This window comes from Rhinatrema bivittatum, chromosome 11 (assembly GCF_901001135.1).
Source record: "Rhinatrema bivittatum chromosome 11, aRhiBiv1.1, whole genome shotgun sequence".
NCBI lineage: Eukaryota > Metazoa > Chordata > Amphibia > Gymnophiona > Rhinatrematidae > Rhinatrema > Rhinatrema bivittatum.
This window is the reverse complement of record NC_042625.1, coordinates 52,228,898-52,247,778: the sequence shown is the minus strand read 5'-3', so window position 1 is coordinate 52,247,778 and position 18,881 is coordinate 52,228,898. Positions and strand designations below refer to the sequence as shown.

General features: G+C 48.6%; 1 protein-coding gene across 2 annotated transcripts; it reads left to right on the top strand.

The window, feature by feature from the left end:
• Positions 1-272: 272 nt before the first annotated feature.
• Positions 273-17,533, top strand: UPB1 (beta-ureidopropionase 1). 2 transcript variants are annotated; one of them, XM_029620035.1, is made up of 10 exons: positions 273-429; positions 1,350-1,521; positions 5,928-6,015; positions 6,799-6,893; positions 7,882-8,043; positions 8,759-8,928; positions 10,204-10,285; positions 10,940-10,982; positions 13,005-13,159; positions 13,335-17,533. In XM_029620035.1, exons 1-10 carry the CDS (start codon positions 329-331, stop codon positions 13,416-13,418), a joined length of 1,152 nt encoding a protein of 383 aa, XP_029475895.1. In that variant the 5' UTR covers positions 273-328; the 3' UTR covers positions 13,419-17,533. The 2 variants fall into 2 exon arrangements, with proteins under 2 accessions (XP_029475895.1, XP_029475896.1); XM_029620036.1 differs by lacking the exon at positions 10,204-10,285.
• The last annotated feature ends 1,348 nt before the right edge of the window (positions 17,534-18,881 follow it).

Genomic DNA, 18,881 nt, shown 5'->3' with positions numbered 1-18,881 from the left:
TTGGGTCATGAATATCACACTAAAGGCTTGGCACGTTCAAGCATAATAGGCCGAGCTGAGTTGGAAAGGGAATGCCCGATTCTGCAATGAGACTGCTGTGAGCAGGAGGTTGGATTTAGCTTTCTGGGGGCATTTACAGGAAACTAATTTGAGGGTTTAGGATTTTTATTTATTTATTTCAAAAAGATTGCTACTCGTGCCGAAGGGCAGGGGCTGAATCTTTCCTGCGGCCACCCACTCGCCCTCCTGCTGGGTGGGAGAAGTGAAGGCACCGCCTCGGGGAAGAGTCCTGCTGCTGGCGGCCCCGCCCCCCTCTCCAACTCCGGCCATGGCCGTCCCGCTGCACTCGGTGGAGCTGTGCCTGGAGCAGCACCTCCCGGGCCCGGAGCTGCAGGAGGTGAAGCGGCTCCTGTACGGGCCGGAGACCAGGTGATCAGGCGTGCAACAAGCCAGCAGGCAGCTGCGGGGGAAGCCTCGCCTCCTCCTTGGGATCGGGGCTGGAAGGCGCTTGGTCAGGCCGAGCAGGGCACGAGCATGGGTTGGGGGAGGGGCCTAGTCTGGAGAACGGGGATTTATCATACTGGGAGCCGGGGCTGGGACAAGGCAGCTGGTATTGGGAAGGGGCGTACACAGAAAGTTAATCTGCAGCCGGGCTGGGGAGAGGGCATGCAGGGGCGAGTGTTTGTGGAGAGGAGGGTCGAGGTGGTGGTGTAGAGAGGGGAAGGAGTATTACAGGGGCACAGGATAAGAGAGAGAGAGAAAGTAAGTGGTGGAGGAAGCGACTGGTGATAGTGTGGTGTCTTCTAGTCCCTTTTCAGCACCCCCCCCCCCCCATATAATTAACTTGATGGTACAGGAGTCAGCTTTTCACGATTGGGGGTGCTAAACAATGCAAATGACCCATCCCTGCTCATAGTGAAGGCGTTTGCTCAATATTGGGGTGCTCCTGCCTCTACTGAACCCACAGAGCTGCCACCAATGGTTGGTGGCACTGCAGGAGCTCTGAGGGGTGCCTTAGTGCATCTGATATTTGAATAAGTTCTTCCCAGAGACTGCAAAAAGGGTCAAAATTTGCAATCTGGAAGAAATGAGACAAAAGTCACTGGTCACGTGACCTGAAAAGCATGGATCCGAATCAAACCTCCTCTATTCTTGTGCCCTCAAGAGCCTAGGCCTGCTGCACCACCATCCCCTTGCTCTGAGTAGCCCATCCCTCTGCTCCAAGCAGCTTGCCCCTGCTTCCTCAGTGCACTCCGGGCCTCTCTTGCTGTGTCATCTCCATGTGACTGTAGGGGCTGCCGGTCCAGGACCTTCTCCCTTCTTACCCCGCTCTCTCCACTCTGCTGTAGGAAGCTGGAGTTGGCCAGTGCGGCAGTGAAGGCAGCATCGGAACATGACTTTGAGCTTCAGGGCCACGGATTAGAGGCGGCAGGAGAGCAATTACGCCAGCCTCGCAGAGTGCGAGTGGGACTGATTCAGAACAGAATTCCTCTGCCCACTGAGGCGGCTGTCGTGGAGCAGGTATTAGACAGATCTTTCCTGTGAGCAGATGCAGCAGGACCACATGAGCATTAATTGGGCAAAAGAGACATTTCTTAAAATCCGCTGGTTAGAATGCTAAATTATCAATAAAAAAGAATTACAAAAAAACAGAATGCTAAATTATCCATACAACAGAGCAGATTCATGTTATGTAAAGAAATGTAAAGATATAGAAACATAGAAATGACGGCAGAAGAAGACCAAACGGCCCATCCAGTCTGCCCAGCAAGTTTCGCACTTTTTTTTTTCCTTATACTTATCTGTTACTCTTGGCTCTTAGTAACCTTTTGGTTCTATTTCCCTTCCACCCCCACCATTAATGTAGAGAGCAGTGTTGGAACTGCATTTAAGTGAAATATCTAGCTTAATTAGTTAGGGGTAGTAACCACGCAATAAGCAAGCTACACCCATGCTTATTTGTTTACCCAGACTATGTAATTCAGTCCTTGTTGGTTGTCTGTATATAGATCCACTTTTCTTCATTCCCCCTGCCGTTGAAGCAGAGAGCTATGCTGGATATGCGTGAAGTATCAGACTTTCTCCCCTGCTGTTGAAGCAGAGAGCTATGTTTGAGAGATTAAGAAAATGAAGTGATTCTATTTTGGATCTGTGTGATCACCGCTGTATTTGCTAATAGTCAACATGGGTGTCTGAGTTTGGTGGCTGGGGTCTTAGACTCTCAACTGTGATCTGATACAGAGAAAACTGGTCTGTATCACCTGGCTTTACTCTTGCTATGTTTACATGGTGAAGTGCTTTTCAACTTGTTGAGTATTTGCTAACCCTAAGTACACCCAAAAGCATGTGTAAAATTCAGTGCTGCTGAGGTTGGCTGCTTGTGCTTTTAAAGGGGCCGATGCAATACAGTGCGCTCACAAGAGCGCACTGTTTAACCCGCTGTCAGATACAGGTTAAATAGGGCTAATCCACCTCCTAATGCAATAGGGGATTAGCGCCTATTTAACCCTCGTCCAAGGTGGAGTGAATGAGATAGAGCTCATCACATGCAAATGCATGCGAATGGGGCTATTTACTCATTCACTCTGCATTCAAAAAAATAAATGTGCGTCTCAGACATTAACGCCTGCCTGGAGCAGGCGTTAATATCTGAGCGCATGTAAAAGAAGTACAGAAAAGCAGAAAAAAATGCTTTTCTGTACTTCTTCAGTAAAAAAACAAACAAACAAAAAAAAAAAAAACCACGGCAGACCACCGAGTTATTGATGATGCTGAGTTTATCAGCATCCGTTTATCCGCGGCCGTTTTCATTACTGGCAGACGGCCGGTTATGAAAACCGACGCCGAGTTTACCGGCGTCAGTCTTCATAACCGGCAGCCGCCGCAGGGTCGCGTTAGCCAGGAGGTGCTAAGGTCGCGCAAGCGACCCTAGCGCCTCCTGGCTGGCACGACCCCCTAATTTGCCTATTGCATGGCACCCCCCCCCCTTGCAGGCGTTAAGAATGCGGGCGCAGAAAAGTCAGAGCTCGCTTTCCGTGACAATTATTGCATCGGCCCCCAAAATTGTCAGGCTCCAAATCCTGGCTCTGCAGTCAGTATCATGCAAGGAGAGAGAATGAGTCTTATTTGTAAAGAGCTGAGCATCTGCACAGCAAATAGTAACGTACTATCAGCCTGCGCCAGCAGCCCTGGGAGAGGCTACCAAAACGGTGCCGAGTCTGCACCATCTGGACCTAAGCGTGTTTACCCGAGGCATAAATCAGACATGAGAGAGAGGAAATATTGCTTTAGTCTAGAACAAGAGGTCATGGCATGAGGCTCTGATGCGTCAGACGCAGGGACATCAGGAAATACTTCTTCACTGCAGAAATATTCTCTGTTTGATTAAAATTTGTTGTAATCTGCCTTGACACCATTCTGGGAAAAAGGCAGAATAAAGGACTGTGGGTGCCTGGGATTTGCCAATAGGCAGACCAGGCCTGAGCCTAGGGTGGCAAAATTCTGGGGGTGGGGAGCAGGCCGGCTGAAGATTTGCTGCCTCTCAGCCGTGCTGAATGTCACTCGGTAGTGAACAGCCCTCTGCTTCCTGCTCCAGCCTTTTCCCCCTCCAACGGGCCGATGCGATACCCCTGTGCCGGCTGCAGCGCATGGCACAACCCGCAGTTGGACATATGTCCATAACCCCCGGGGGTTAGCGCGTCCAACCTCGCGCGAGGTAATAGCGCTCAATACATGCAAACGTACGTTGATGAGGCTATTATCTCTGCACCCCCCCCCCCCCCATGCAAAAAAAAAAAAAAAAGTGCACCCAAGGCGCACATTTTTACTCACCCGGAGCAGGCGTTAATTTTGGAGGAGCCCAAAAAGTGTACAGAAAAGCAGAAAATAGTGTTGATCTGTACATCCTCCGACTTAATATCATGGCGATAGTAAATTGGAGGAACTACAAAATTATAATGACCCGAACAAAAAAACAAGGGGTGCCGGTGGTCAGGTTAAGATAAGGGACGCTGTGGCTGTGCAAAGGTTAGGGAAAGAGACGCTCTTAAAATGGAGCATCCGTTTTCCTATGTGGCTAGCAGCCACCTCTCCCGGGCACCCGCTGCCGAGGAAGCACTAGGGGCACGCACCTTCCCCTAGCGCCTCCTTTTTACCGCAGCGGCCCAGTTTGCATTGGGCGCCCCAGAGAGCTGGATCAGTGTGCGCGTTAAGGGGACAGGCGCTCAATCATGAGCGCCCCTTTAACGCGCGCCGAAATTGCATCGGCCTGCTAGTGCAGAGAACAAGAGGGGAAGGGTGAGGCTAGGACAGAGCAAAGAAAACCAGCTCTGGTGCCTGTTACAGCCCCCCTCCCCCACCATGAGGAGAGGGTTGAGGTCAGAACACACAGCAGGCAGCAAAGAAACCTGCGCCCTAATCTAGCCCCTCTCCTCTTAATTCTGGGACAAGAGGGAAGGAGCTGAGCCGGGAGCAGATAGAGCAAAGAACACGGAGCCTTATATCTTCTGCGCTATTGTCCCTTCTTTGGGGGGGAGGGGAGCGGGGAGGTGGGGGTGACAGAACCAACAGTGCTCAGGGGTGGGGAAAATCCTATCCCTGAGTGGAAACAGAATTTGAAAAAGCCTGGGTTAAGCCAAGAGGAAGTGAAGGGAATGCCGGAGAGCAGTTGGGGGTCTGTGGCAGCAGTGCCCAGGAATTGGAATTGGGCAGGACGGGAGAGGACAGGCAGTGCTGTCTGATGTCACATTCGGATGAGACTTCTAGGAGCGGGGTTGGGAGGTTGTGGGACTGCAAACAACCCACCCTTCAGACCCTCAGGGCAAAACAACGGGTGGAGAAAGGAAGAATTTCTTACAAATCCATCACTGTGGGTTTCAGGCTCCAGCACTGCACTGAAACATGATTAAGCTCTCTGGCAGATAAGGGAGGGACTGCTTTAGCAGCTCTGCTAGATATCTCCAGTGCATTTGATATGCCGGACAACCATCTCTGGGCTTTGGAGATGTACTTATTAGACGGTTCACCCCTTTAACACTCAGAACTTTCCTTGTCTTTGCTTAAAGCAAATATGCATGGAGTCCATCGGGACCTGCCACATCGGTGACCTTCTTTAACCTATGTTTGGTTCTGTTAGGGAGATTACTGGCTCGGCATTGAGTGCAGTGTAAATTTTACAACACTGATGTACAGCTGATTGCTTGCATCCATTCATTTTTAGATGTGGCTACCGCATTCCTGGCAACTATGAAGCGTGGTTGACCACTAATATGTGCTTAAATCTAACCAAAACTGGAATTGTGTGGGTAAATCATAAGCCAAAGCCTAGTGACTTACATAAAAAATGTTACCCAATTGTGTCTACAGTTCAGGATTTAGGTGTAATCTTGGACTCTGGCCTAACCTTTAAACCACCAGTTAAAGATGTCTTGCAAAGTGCATTTTATAAATTATGTTTGAATAGATTGCTAAGGCTCTCTCTAGACTGACCTCACTTCTGCACAGTTGCACAGGCTTTAGTTCTGTCTAAAAGGCCATCGATTTATTGAGCATTATTCAAGCTCTACCTCCTAAAATTTCCACAATTATGCATCTTGTTGGTCCTGAGTATTTTATTGATTAGATATTATTTTATTGTGATGATTGTCTAATGTTACATGAGTTATACCAAGGCATTGTTACTGCAATGGCTGGAGGAAACCTCCTGGGAGTTACAAATGAAGGCTCAAGGTGCTGCCACCGCAGTGGGGGCTGTTTCTGTCTGAGCCAGAGGAAACGAGAGAGAAAGAAAAAGCACAAGACCATAACCCCCCAATGACATTGGCTGTGTTCAAAAAGGAAAGCCAGGATTTGACCACTCGTTCCCTACAACATAACATCCAAATTCCAGTGCACCAGGGAAGTAAGAATAATTTCACTATGTCACGCAGGTCACTGCTCTGCACAAGCGCATAGGGGAGATGGTGGCGGTGGCAGCCATGTGCGGTGTCAACATTGTCTGTTTCCAGGAAGCCTGGAGTGAGTATCATCCTGTGACCATCACACAAGTGGCTCCTGATTACAGGTGCTGAGAATGGGCGATTCCTGCCGAAGTGAGATCCAGGGATAAAGAAAGGGAGAGCAGTGAGGTTACAGAGGCACAGGTTTGAAAAGATTGAACCAGTTTTCCTAGAATCCAGAACATATGCATCATGAATTGTTGCACGACTTAGAAAGCACATAAGAGGCAGAGCATATTTATGCTGGGATTCTGAGGAATCTGTAATGAAACCTCACATGTCTGGGAACCTCATGACTGCTGAGAGAGGAATGATGTGTAGCACGTGGCTCTCTGAAAGAAGCACGCCTTATAGCAGGGGCCACTCGCTGGCCATCTGTTTTGATGGTACAAAACTATGCATCTTGCTCTGCTTTTCACTGGGCTGAGACTCTCCACATGATGTTTTCTATGCTGAAAGCATCCTATTTTATGCACATAAAACCAGTATGAATGTGTAGGCATAAAATACAGATGTGCCAAGCACATAGATTTGTGTGCATTTTTAACGCTTCATGTGTTAGAACACCATTTGCTTACTGCATCAGGAGTTGCATTTTTTTTTTTTTAGTGTCGGCAGTGAGAAGGTGCACACTGCATTTCCGCATACAATCTTAAGACAGGGCTTATTGCATTGACCCCTTTGGTAGCAGAAGAGTTTGGATATTACACGTGAACGTTCTCAGAGACCAATGCAAGTTAGCAGTGCAAGGAGCCAGCTCTGACCACGGCTTACACCCTTTCTCCCATTGCTCCTTTTCTAGCTATGCCCTTTGCTTTTTGTACAAGAGAGAAGCTCCCCTGGACTGAATTCGCTGAGTCAGCTGAAGATGGACCAACAACCAGGTTCTGCCAAGAGGTAGAGTGTTTCTCTGCAAATGTTCAGGGTACTGGACAACGAGGGAGGACTCCTGGTGCTCCGAAAGCATGAGTTATGCTTTGCCCCGCTCTTACTCCATGCCGATATCCTGTCCCATCACCAGCTTGCCTGCTGCAAGGCTGTGGCATGGCTCACGTGATTAATGCTGGCTTCCGAGAGGGACTTCTTTACGTCTCCATCTTGGTACTATTGTGGCCAAATTTTAAATCGGCCACACGCACAAATACCGGCACTTACATGCATGGTGGGCCCCATGCGCATCGCGCACATTTTCAAAAAGGCCCAGCCACGTGCATAACTGCCGATATGCACACAAGTGATGGGCCCTTAAAAAGGGGCGGGGCGGGACGGCAGCCATTAGCTGCGGACCCGGGGAAGCGTGTGCCGGTAGCTGGCCGGCACGTGCAAACTATTTCTACACCGGAGGAGCAGTAAGTAGTGAAATAAAAAAAAAATGTAAGTAAGTAGGAAGGGGGTTAGGGGTCAGGGTGGCAAGGGGGGATAGGGAAGTACCCTTTCAGTCCGCTCCTTAATTGGAGTGGACTGGGAGGGAACCGGGGAAGGCCCAATTGCGTCACCGCGTGTAACTTACTAAAATTCCCCCCATGCATATTATAAAATCCGCACGTCCATGTGCACACCTTTTAAAAATCTACCCTTTAGATCCCAACTGTTGTTCCTGATCTGTCACGGACTCTTGTGTGATTTTGGCCAAAATGTGGCCAATGTGGTTCTCTCTCACGCGTCCTCAAGCAGTTCACGCAGACATTCCTGCCCGGAGGTGGCTGCGTGCATGTTTCCCTAATTCCTTGATTGTAAAATGCTTTTGTTTGAATCCAAGGCGCTATGTGACACCAAATCAGTGTAGTACAGAAATGTTATTTGCTCAGAGAGTAATTAGGATAATGAAAGGCATGGAGGCTCCTGTGGTTCTGCAGCCTGATCCTATAATGATTTCTTTCCATAGCTGGCCAAGAAATACAACCTGGTGGTGGTGTCCCCCATCCTAGAAAGGGATGAGTTGCATGGAGAAACCCTGTGGAACACGGCTGTGGTCATTTCAAACTCTGGTGCTGTCCTTGGAAAGAGCAGGAAGAATCACATCCCCAGGGTGGGAGACTTCAATGAGGTAGGAGAGGGGCCCGGGTTGACCAGGACCAGAGCCAGGCCCCCGGGGATGGGGACGTTCTGTAGCGTGCACGCTTTTCAGCCCAGTGCATTCGCCAGCAGCAGGCATGCTCGCACCTTGTTAGGCAGGGAGATGGAAGTGGTGTGAAATGCCAGCACAACATCACCTCTACAGTTTTGGAAACTGAACGTATGCGAGTGCGTTCTTTCCAAGCCCTTCTTCCTCACTGAAATGCCACTGAAAGCAAATGCAGATGTTTTAGAAAACTGAAAACTCCACCTATGCAGGGGGCAGCCCTTAACTTTTCTGACTAAGCCCTTCAATTGTAAGGATAGCAAAGAGCCTGTCTCCTGCACCCTAGCAAACTGATCATGTAAGGGTCGGAATCTGTAGCAGAAAGATAAAACTTTGCTTATTCAGGAAAGTGAAATTGGAGCTGAGTTAACTGCCTAAGGCTGAACTTTCCAAACAGCAGGAGAAGTTGCAGGCATCCTGCCTCCAAGCTGCCCAGCAGTGGCAGGGCTGGCTCCGTGGAAAGGCAGCCTGCATGTCAGCCACGGAGGAGGCTTGCAGTGTGTGTGTGTGTGTGCACTTACCGAGGGCACACTGCTCTGGAGACAATGCATAAATCATACTTACTTGAGCATACGTAAAACTACTGTGAAGTTACTGAAAGGCGTGGGGAGCTGCGGGCATGTTAATTCTTTATTTCTAGTCCACATACTACATGGAAGGAAACACAGGCCACAGGGTGTTCCAGACGGCCTTTGGGAGAATTGCTGTGAACATCTGCTACGGCCGTCACCATCCTCTGAACTGGCTCATGTACAGTTTGAATGGAGCAGAGATCATCTTTAATCCATCAGCCACCACTGGAGACCTCAGGTGAGAAAACAACCGTTGCCCTTGCTCCATCCACCTTAATCTCTTTATAACCATGAGCTCATGATGCAGTTTGGCTTTTTAACTATCATGGAGACTCCATCCCTTGAAGGGAGGCTTTCTGAGGCAGCACAATAGCTATTGGGCTGGCACAGGTGAAGCTTAATGTGATCCTCTTTGGGCCCAACTGCTTCTGAAATTTCTCGACCACTTTGCTTTGCTGGATCGAGCTGTCCACAGGCGAGCAGCTGCCGGGAACAGTACTGGGCCTCAGGACCTGTTTGTACAAATTGCGTCTGCACACCCTTCTGACACGGGATGTCTTCTGGTTCTTGGATGCGACAGGAACATTTCAATACCCACCCACCATGCTGTGTTTTGTAAGCATTAGTAAACCACATGAAATGAGAGACAAAAATGGCCGTAGAGTTTTGATAATTCCAGCTGGCATGCATTAGTGTTTGAGGGTGAACCTTCAGGCACTGGGCTTCAGTTTAAAGTTAAATTTGTCCTGTACGAATGCTTTTGCATAATACAACCATAAACAAAATTTAAATTAAAAATCTCTTTAGCTCCTGGCAGAATTTTCTTGTTGGCAAAAGTGGTTTCGAGTAGCTGAGTGTTGTATATAATTGTGTACACCTCATTCACAGCTCTCTGGGGTCCAGACAAAATTGCAGGCTGTAATTGCCCTGCTGTTCCTCTAAAAAATGTAATTTACAATAATACTCTGGTTTTATAAGTATTATCAATTTAGCTGAGAAGCAAAGCAATGTTTTGGGTGATAGTACTCAGCTGCAGGGGTACTGTGCAACTCGGCTGGAGACTGGGGCACTATACAAGGCCTGACCTTTCTGCAGACGGATAGGGACACAGGGGCAGTTGCAAACAGGCTCCTTCTGTTTCTGGCATTCTCGTGCTTGAAGGGGGAAGAATCACACGTTGTAAATAAGAGATATGAAATGAACTCCTGAATTCAGCCTGCTGTGGTAGAAGTGAGAAGAGCTGATAGCCACACCTAGCTCTGGAACATGAGACTGTGGCTCTCAGCAGAAAGCCAACTGCTTTACTGAACATAGGTACGAGAGGACAGCAGCTGTTTCCATCTATTAATATCTTGTTGTGCGTGGGGGCACTCTATGCCCGTTCTTCTAGCATGGAGTAGACATCAGACATGTTTGTGGCTTTCTGAAGCAGACAATCACGCATCATTTTAGGCCCGAGGTTGTAGCTTGAATTTCACAAGTGCCTTTGTCTCTCTTCGCTTGTGTTTTACAGTGAGTGTATGTGGCCCGTGGAAGCCAGAAATGCAGCTATTGCTAATCACTGCTTTACATGTGCCATAAACAGAGTGGGAACTGTAAGTCAGTGCTGTTTATAATTGGGGATTACTGCTCCATTGGGGGATTTTAGGAGCAGGCTCAGGCCTTTTGCTCATTAGCTATAATTTAATTTGTAGGTTACCGTGAACACGGTTGGTGTCTGCTTTAGTTGATGTGATAGTAAAATCAGTAAGAAACTTTGCATGTAATTGCACACACAAGGAATTGCATATATATAATCACAAAAAGAGAGGAGGTTTTTGGCTAATGATTTTGCCCTTTGCCAACTTAAGTGACGTTTCACTAATATTTGGCATCTGAAGTCTTTTCCTCCTTGCAGTGAGGTGCAAAGATTCTTTAGGATCAATGACTTTTTTGCACCAGTAACCTTGTTTCATTTTGGTAACTCCATAGTAAAATCAGAGTGCTCACTGGGCAGTGGCAATGCTCCCCCCATCTTTTTATGGAAGGTGCAGAAGGGAAGTATTCCAGCAAGGGCAGGTGTGCGGGGTCACTGTAAGGACTAAGGGAGGTTTCCCTACCTTCTGTTGCTGAAACTACCTGCCAGGACCTCAGCTCTCCGCTTCTCAATGCTGCACGCTCCCCAGAGGCCCCTTCAGGCACGGGGGGCTTTAAAGCCAGGCAAGCCCTGGATAGAAGAGTATGGTCATGCTCTCTCTCTCTTTGCACAGGAATATTTCAAGAACGAGTTCACATCTGGAGATGGCAAGAAAGGTATGACCTTGGCGGCAGCAGCAGCTGGATTATGGCTAAAGAGTTGTTATAGCCCGTAGTGGCACACAACAGGATTTTTATTTAACGATCTCTACCTGTGGGCAGAACTTCCTTGTTGACTGACCCTCAGCTGGCTCAGCAAAAACGGTGGCAGAGAAAAGGGCACAGTTGACTCTGGGTCTGGCTCAGGCCCAGCCAGTCTCCAGTGCAAGTGATGGTTAGCGGGGAGTAGTACATACCAGAGAGAAGGGAGGCAGTAGAGGACACATTGCATGCAGACAGCATCGTGGTGCATTCCTGCCTGAGTGCACATGGAAGTTAATTTATAAGCTGTTGGCTGCTGCCGTTGTATCATTAACATTTTAGTAATAGGTGACTTTTAGAAACATCCCCTCACGCAAGCCCAGTAAAGAACATAGACCGACCCTTCCTATGAGCCCTGGCTGATAGCACACGCTTTGCTTTCACAACACAGGCTTGGGGGGAGTTCTGCAACCAGAAGTGCTACCTTTCCCTTTCCTCGCTCCGCGTAGACTACCTTCAGCTCATCCCACTAGTGGCATCCTTGTGAAATAAGCAGCCCAGTCAAACTGTGCCACCTGATCCTGCTCAAGTCTTTACTCCTGGGGGAATTCTGCACAAAAACTGAAAATTCTGCAAACTTTATATTGGTCAAAATAATATAATTTACATGACAGTCTTTAAGTAACTACATTTTAAATTATTACAGAAAACAGTTATTACTTAAAGTTGCAGAATTTTAAATATTTTGAGCAGAATTTCCCTAGAAATTCACTGTAAGTGTCCTTTCCACTCACTCTCCCTACTCCCCTGCCCAGTTTTCCCTTTCAGGCCCCAACTCCTCCACCTGCCAGTATCTCTCCCCGCCCCCTCTAGGCTCAACCCCTTCCACTCTATTGCCAGTCCCAGACTTTGACCCTGTTCTCAGTACTGCCCCTCACAGAGGCTCCCTGTGTCCCTCCCTCCTCTCACACACATGCTCGCTCGCTCGCTCTCTCTCTAGTACACATACACACACCCTCATACAGGCTACCACCCTCACATACACACAATCCCTTTTTCATACACACGAGCTCCCAATCTCTCTCACACATACACACTCCTTCACAATCTCCTCATATAGGCTCCCTCTCTCTGAAACCCACACTCAAGCATCCCCCCAGCCCTTCTCTTACCTCCCATGCTCTCTCACCCTCCTGCTGTCACCCTCCCCTCATATAGGCTCCCTCTCTGAAACCCACAAGCATCCCCCCCACTCCCCCTCTTACCAACCAAGCTGTCTCTCACCCTCCCCCAAACCCCCTCTCCTCTCTCACCGGCATCCCCCCTATCCACCCTCTTACCTCCCATGCTGTCTCTCATACCCTTCCCACCCCCCCTTACCAACCATACTCTCTGTCACCGTCCCCTATCTCACTCACACATTCCCTCTCACCAGCATGCCACGGGACGTGCTCCGTTCGCAGTGAAGATGAAGGCCCGGGTGTGCCGTTCGCGGCACACAGGGGCCTTCCCTTTTCGCCGCAAACGGCGCACTGGGCCTTCCCTTTTCGCCGTGAACAGAGCGCATCCTGTGTGCCGTGGGACACGCTCCGTTCGCGGCATGCCAGGGTCTCCTCTGCTATGCTATGCCCCCACTCTCGTGATGGCCGCTGTCCATGTGCTTCCGGTTTTGAATCCTCTTCCGACGAGGGAGGAAATCTGCAGGAAGGGGGAATTCTGCGCAAATTCTGCAGTAGCACAGAATTCCCTCAGGAGTATCAAGTGGAGGGCAGCCCTGTCTGGGCTGTGATGCCTCCACTTTCACTTCCTGTTCCTACTTAAAGTCAGGATAAGGTGGATCTTTCACAGCCAATAACACTTGCATGAAGGCGAGGGCAGGGACCCAGTCTTCCATCAAAGCACATTGGCCTCTGGTTTCAGAGGCACACCGAGACCCCTCTGCAGCATGGCAGTCAAGTTACAAGTCCACGAGGGTCATCATTAATTTGTCTTTTGCAGCTCATCATGATTTTGGTTATTTTTACGGCTCGAGCTATGTGGCTGCTCCAGATGGCAGCAGGACACCAGGACTGTCTCGCACCCGGGATGGGCTGTTGGTGGCCGAGCTGGATTTGAACCTCTGCCGCCAAGTCAGCGACAAATGGAATTTCAAGGTAGGCATCTGTCTCGCATCAGAACAGCGAGGATGCCTCACTTACGCGCAGAGGCAACTGAATCAATCTGTGCTTGTCATTTCTTTCAAATGCTAATCATGGTCCTCCAGTAGAGGAGAATAGGGGGGTAGGTCACTTAGATGCCAATCTGAGAGCTGTGTACATTTCTTTGCAGATGACAGGAAGATATGAAATGTATGCGGAAGAACTTGGCAAGGCCATGCAGGAGGACTTCCGTCCCAACATCATCACGGAATGAGCATAGCGTTCTCAGCAACTGACTGCACAAAGTCCAGTGTAGGAAAGGTTCACACTGTTTCCCATTAAAAAAAACCCAAAACCATTAACTCAGGGTTATGCAGAGCCAAGTCCCACAGTGCTTCCTCGTCCTGCCATGCACTAGTGCTTTCCCACATGTCAATGGGGCTTTTGGGAAGTACTCAATAGGACAAGCAAAGCACGGACTAAGCAAGGGGAGCAGGACTGCTCGTTCTAAACGCGTCCAAGTTGCTACTTTACATCCAAGGACTGCCTTGAATGAATCAGACCGGCACTTTGTATTTAAAAATAATCCACGTAGCTGCTTTTATGTTAGTGGGCAACATTGTAGAAGATGATCAGTCTTCCGTGATACATATACAACAACCCCCCCCCCCATTTATAAAATACATTTAAACCTAGACCACGCCACACTCCCTCAACCCCACTTAAACCTCAAAAGTATCAGCCATTAATTAACTTGCAAATGTGGCTGTAACCTGCGGTAAGAAACTGCCAAAAGAGAATATGGAGTACGATGTGGAGAAGAAATCCTCATTCAGCTCCCACTTCAGGCATGGCTGCAGCACCTCGAGGGAAAAGGACAGTATACACAAAAAAAGTGACAAGAAGCAGGGGCCACCTTAGAGTCTATGATGTGGCACCCACCTCTTGTCATTTTGGCTACAGCAGCCTAACATGGCTCTCTCTCTCTTCAGTAAGGTCCCCTTTCTGAATTCTAATTTGATTCTTCATGAACGCTTAGTGTGTAAAGTTTTTAAGAGCACGTCCTGCTTAGCTATGTCCATCACTACAAATGAGGGTGCTGCTGTGCTGATCAGCAGCAAAGGCCCATGCAGGCATGAATACAGCACAGACAGCTGAAGTGCAGCCCGCACTCGCCTCTGAGCAGGAGAGGTCTGTATCTCAGCCTGTGGAATAGCCTACAGCTCTCCTAGTTACCAAGGACACCTCTTATAGCCCACATCTAGCCTTTAATTTCTCCACTGGAAACTGGATATTCAAGCCCAATTCTTTCTTCCATGGACAAAATAAATAAAATCAAGAAACATCAAGAGCCACCTAGGAAAAGAATATGCAAAGAGAACCAACTACCAAGCCCTTCCAGTAAATGTACATCCAGACCCTGGCAGGGACCATTAAAAAAGTACCTGTGCTGCAGTGATAAAGTTATGCAAATGAAAGAAAGCCTTTGCTTCAGCTCTTAAGTTATGACAGTCCTATTGCTTCAGTTTGCCCGTCGCTGCTAATCCAGAAAAAGAAAAAAAGATGTGTGTGAAGGGATAAAATAGCTGCTCCATTTTTTCAAAGTTTAAGAGATTTAATATTTAGAACAAAGCCTTTTGCAGCAACAGACTCAGCTTTTTAAACACTGGACTAGAGGGCAGTCGGGCCCAGTAACCCCTCAGAGCCAGCCCATTTTCTAGACGATCCACAGTGAATGTGCACGGAATAAATCTGCACATTCTGGACCTTCAAACATTTATTGTGGAGATCCTGAAAAGCCGACTGGCTGTGGAGTCAATAGGACAAGTTTAGGAACATCTGCTGTAGGGCGGCATGGAATCTGCCCAATTGCCTGGTTCTTCTAGGCTTATTCATAGAAACATACAGCATGGCCCACCCATCAGACTGCTCTCACCTTTACAATGCCCAGCATTGATCCCAGGTTCCTCTGGGCTTAATTCATAGAAACATACAGCGTGGCCCACCCATCAGGCTGCTCTCACCTTTACAATGCCCAGCATTGATCCCAGGTTCCTCTGGGCTTAATTCATAGAAACATACAGCGTGGCCCACCCATCAGGCTGCTCTCACCTTTACAATGCCCAGCATTGATCCCAGGTTCCTCTGGGCTTAATTCATAGAAACATACAGCGTGGCCCACCCATCAGACTGCTCTCACCTTTACAATACCCAGCATTGATCCCAGGTTCCTCTGGGCTTAATTCATAGAAACATACAGCGTGGCCCACCCATCAGACTGCTCTCACCTTTACAATACCCAGCACTGATCCCAGGTTCCTCTGGGCTTAATTCATAGAAACATACAGCGTGGCCCACCCATCAGACTGCTCTCACCTTTACAATGCCCAGCATTGATCCCAGGTTCCTCTGGGCTTAAATCATAGAAACATACAGCGTGGCCCACCCATCAGACTGCTCTCACCTTTACAATACCCAGCACTGATCCCAGGTTCCTCTGGGCTTAATTCATAGAAACATACAGCATGGCCCACCCATCAGACTGCTCTCACCTTTACAATGCCCAGCATTGATCCCAGGTTCCTCTGGGCTTAAATCATAGAAACATACAGCATGGCCCACCCATCAGACTGCTCTCACCTTTACAATGCCCAGCATTGATCCCAGGTACCTCTGGGCTTAATTCATAGAAACATACAGCATGGCCCACCCATCAGACTGCTCTCACCTTTACAATGCCCAGCACTGCCTCAGAGATCGCCTCTATCAGTCCCAGGCTTTCTTGAATTTATTCCAGGAATTTTTTTTTTTTTAATTCCAGTTTAGTTTTTTGCCTCCACTACCGCCCTTAGAAAGGTGTTTAACACTAGATTAGCCAACTTTTTTTTTTTTACACCCTAGAACAGATACCAGCATGTTTTGATGCCGCTTTTATTTTACGCTCTATGAATGAAAGAAAACAAGTGTTTATAGTGAATGAAATGATGCTCTGTTAGACACACGTGTCAGAGCACAGCCCAAAGTCACAGCCCTTCAGAAGATGAATCAGGAGGAGTGGAAATGGAGAGGATGCGCCGGCATGAAGACAGTGCTGCTGCCTGTTTTAGGGTATAGGAGCTGTGGAGGGGGCCAAAGCTCAAACATTATGAAAAGCCACCCACTTTCAAGCCAGTGCTATCATGGCCATGGATTGTGCAGGCCTTTGTTCTAGTTAAATCAACAGTAACAGGAAATATTTATTTTTGCATGCAAAGGGTAATCAGGGAATTAACTCCTTGGATTTTCAAACAGTTTGAGAACTTCCATTCCAATTACAGCTTGCCTCTTGAGCATTACTTATACTTTTGAGATATCTCCCCACCTCCCCTCGTTTTATAGGGCTTTTGCTTTAACCCATCTCCCATTTTGGTAGTCCTTGTCCAGGCTGAGAGAGGCCCTCCACAATCAGACAATATTCCAGGTGAGGTCCCACGCATGACCCGTACAGAGCCATAACCACCTCCGTTTTGCTGCTGGGTATTCCTCTCCCTCTGCACCACCTTATCGCACTATTTCACTACCTAGAGATCAGCAGGCATGAATTGGGGGGGGGGGGGGGGGGGGAAAAAGAGTACCTGCTCCTGTCCCATGCGCACTCTGCTCCCTGATATTTTTGCATAGGGAGTGTATGACCCTGCACCTTGTACAACATTTAGTTGACAAGCACTTAATCACCCCTTGAGTCGTCTTCGCTCTCTCATTTTGTGTACTTCCTCAGTCAGGTCCATTCTGGTGCAGATCTTTGATGACAAGACAAAAAGATGAGTTTTTCCTACCAACCACTCTGCAGTATCCCTTATGAAAATATTGATTTCCTAGCATGTAGCCAGATGGACTCAGCATCAAGGGGTTGTGCTCCCCTGCCAGCAGAGTCTTATTGACTCCACAGCAGATGGAGACTGAGTCAAGTTTCAAAACTGACATCACCCTAGATATACTCCTGCAGTGACCACAGCCCTTCAGCATTTCCCCATGCTCCAGCAGATGTGGACATGCTTTCCCTATGAGGAGCGCTGTACCTTTAGGAAGAAATTCTACTTTTCTCCAATTTACAAGACTGAGCCCCGCTGTCCTGCGGTGAAACCTAAAGGTCCCTCTCCCAGTTGAGAATGCCTGAGGTGATTTCCGAGGTCCCTCAGAGGTGTGCCTTGGTCTGGTAGCCGGTTCCCGGCGTGGACTGCGCTGCTGAAAGGCAGCGGGTGCAGGAAGCTGAGTGCGGTGGTGACGGCCAACGCCCTCTTCACCCGCAGCCAGAGACTGTCTCTGTACTCATATGGGCTCCGCGCTTACCAGCTAAGTTTAAAAAAAAAAAAAAAAAGGGAAGATTTTCCTTCAGAGAAGGGGGGTTTTGGTAAGATTTCCTCCGGTCTCCTTGCTCAGCGTACTATTTCAATCCTTTTCCTGATCCCTTTGGGGCATAGGGAAGTGGACATACGAGCGGGGTCCTCCCGTCCATATCTCACAACGTGAAGGTTCCCCGATTCTTCAGTCATAGAAGAGATCCGTGGTCCCTGGAGATTGAAGCTCTCATTCAGACTGGGCCGGAAGAAGAGTTGCTATACTCCTTCCCTCCGTGGCCCCTGCTAGGCAGGATCATTCGCAGAACCGAGCACCACAGGGGATTTAGTTCTATTAGTAGCTCGAGATTGGCCCGGGCGTCTATGGTATGCGGACATGTGGAGACACCCATACCTCCCACTGCACAGGGACCTGCTACAGCAAGGACTGGTCCTTCACAAGGATCCGACTCGATTCTGTCTTACGGTCTGGCGCATGCCCGATGAAGCAAGGATATTCTGCGGTGTTAATTGCCATCTTACTCCATGCTCGGAAGTTCTCCATGTCCCTAGCGTATGTGGGAGTCTGGAGAGGATTTGAGGTCTGGTGCGTGGAACGCGGTGATCCCCCTCAGATGGTCAAAATCCCACTTATTCGGGAATTTTTGCAGAACAGCTTGAATAAAGGTTTGGCCTTAACTATTCGAAGGTGCAGGTAGCAGCTCTCTCCTGTTTCAGGGGAGAGGTGAACAGAAACTCCCTATCTGCTCATCCAGCTGTGGTCCGTTTTTTTGAAAGGGGTGAAAGCACCTTCGTCACCTTGTGGAATCTTAATCCAGTATTGGAATGTGTGGCAGGGCCCTGCTTTTGGCTGCTTTGCAGTCTTTCCTTGCTTTTATTAACCTTGAAATCGGTGTTCCTGGTGGCCATATGCTCAGCCTGTCGCATCTCTGAACTGCAGGCATTGTGTCGGGGACCATTCCTCTGGATGATTCCAGGAGCGTTACAGCTTTGTACCGTTCCATTCTTCTTGCCCAAGAGTTTCATTTGAATCAGTCCATTTTGTTGTTATCCCTAGATAAGCACAGGGATGCGGAAGAATACTGCCTCCTCCATCATTTGAATGGCAGTAGACTCTTAGTGCAGTATCTAGAAGTTTCAGAACTGGTCCTAAAGATGGACTGCCAGTTTGTCCTTCACAGTGGAAGAAAGCAGAGCGAACCAGCTTCGCGGGCTATCATAGCCCGCTGGATAAAGGAGGTGGTCACGGGAGCCTATGGGGAGGCAGGAAAGCCATTACCTTCTCAGGTTAAAGCTCATTCCACCAGGGCTCAGCCAGTCTCATGGGCGGAAGTTAGACTGCTGTCCCGTTGATATCTGCCGAGCTGCGATGTGGTCCCATCTTCACACCTTTTCCAGGT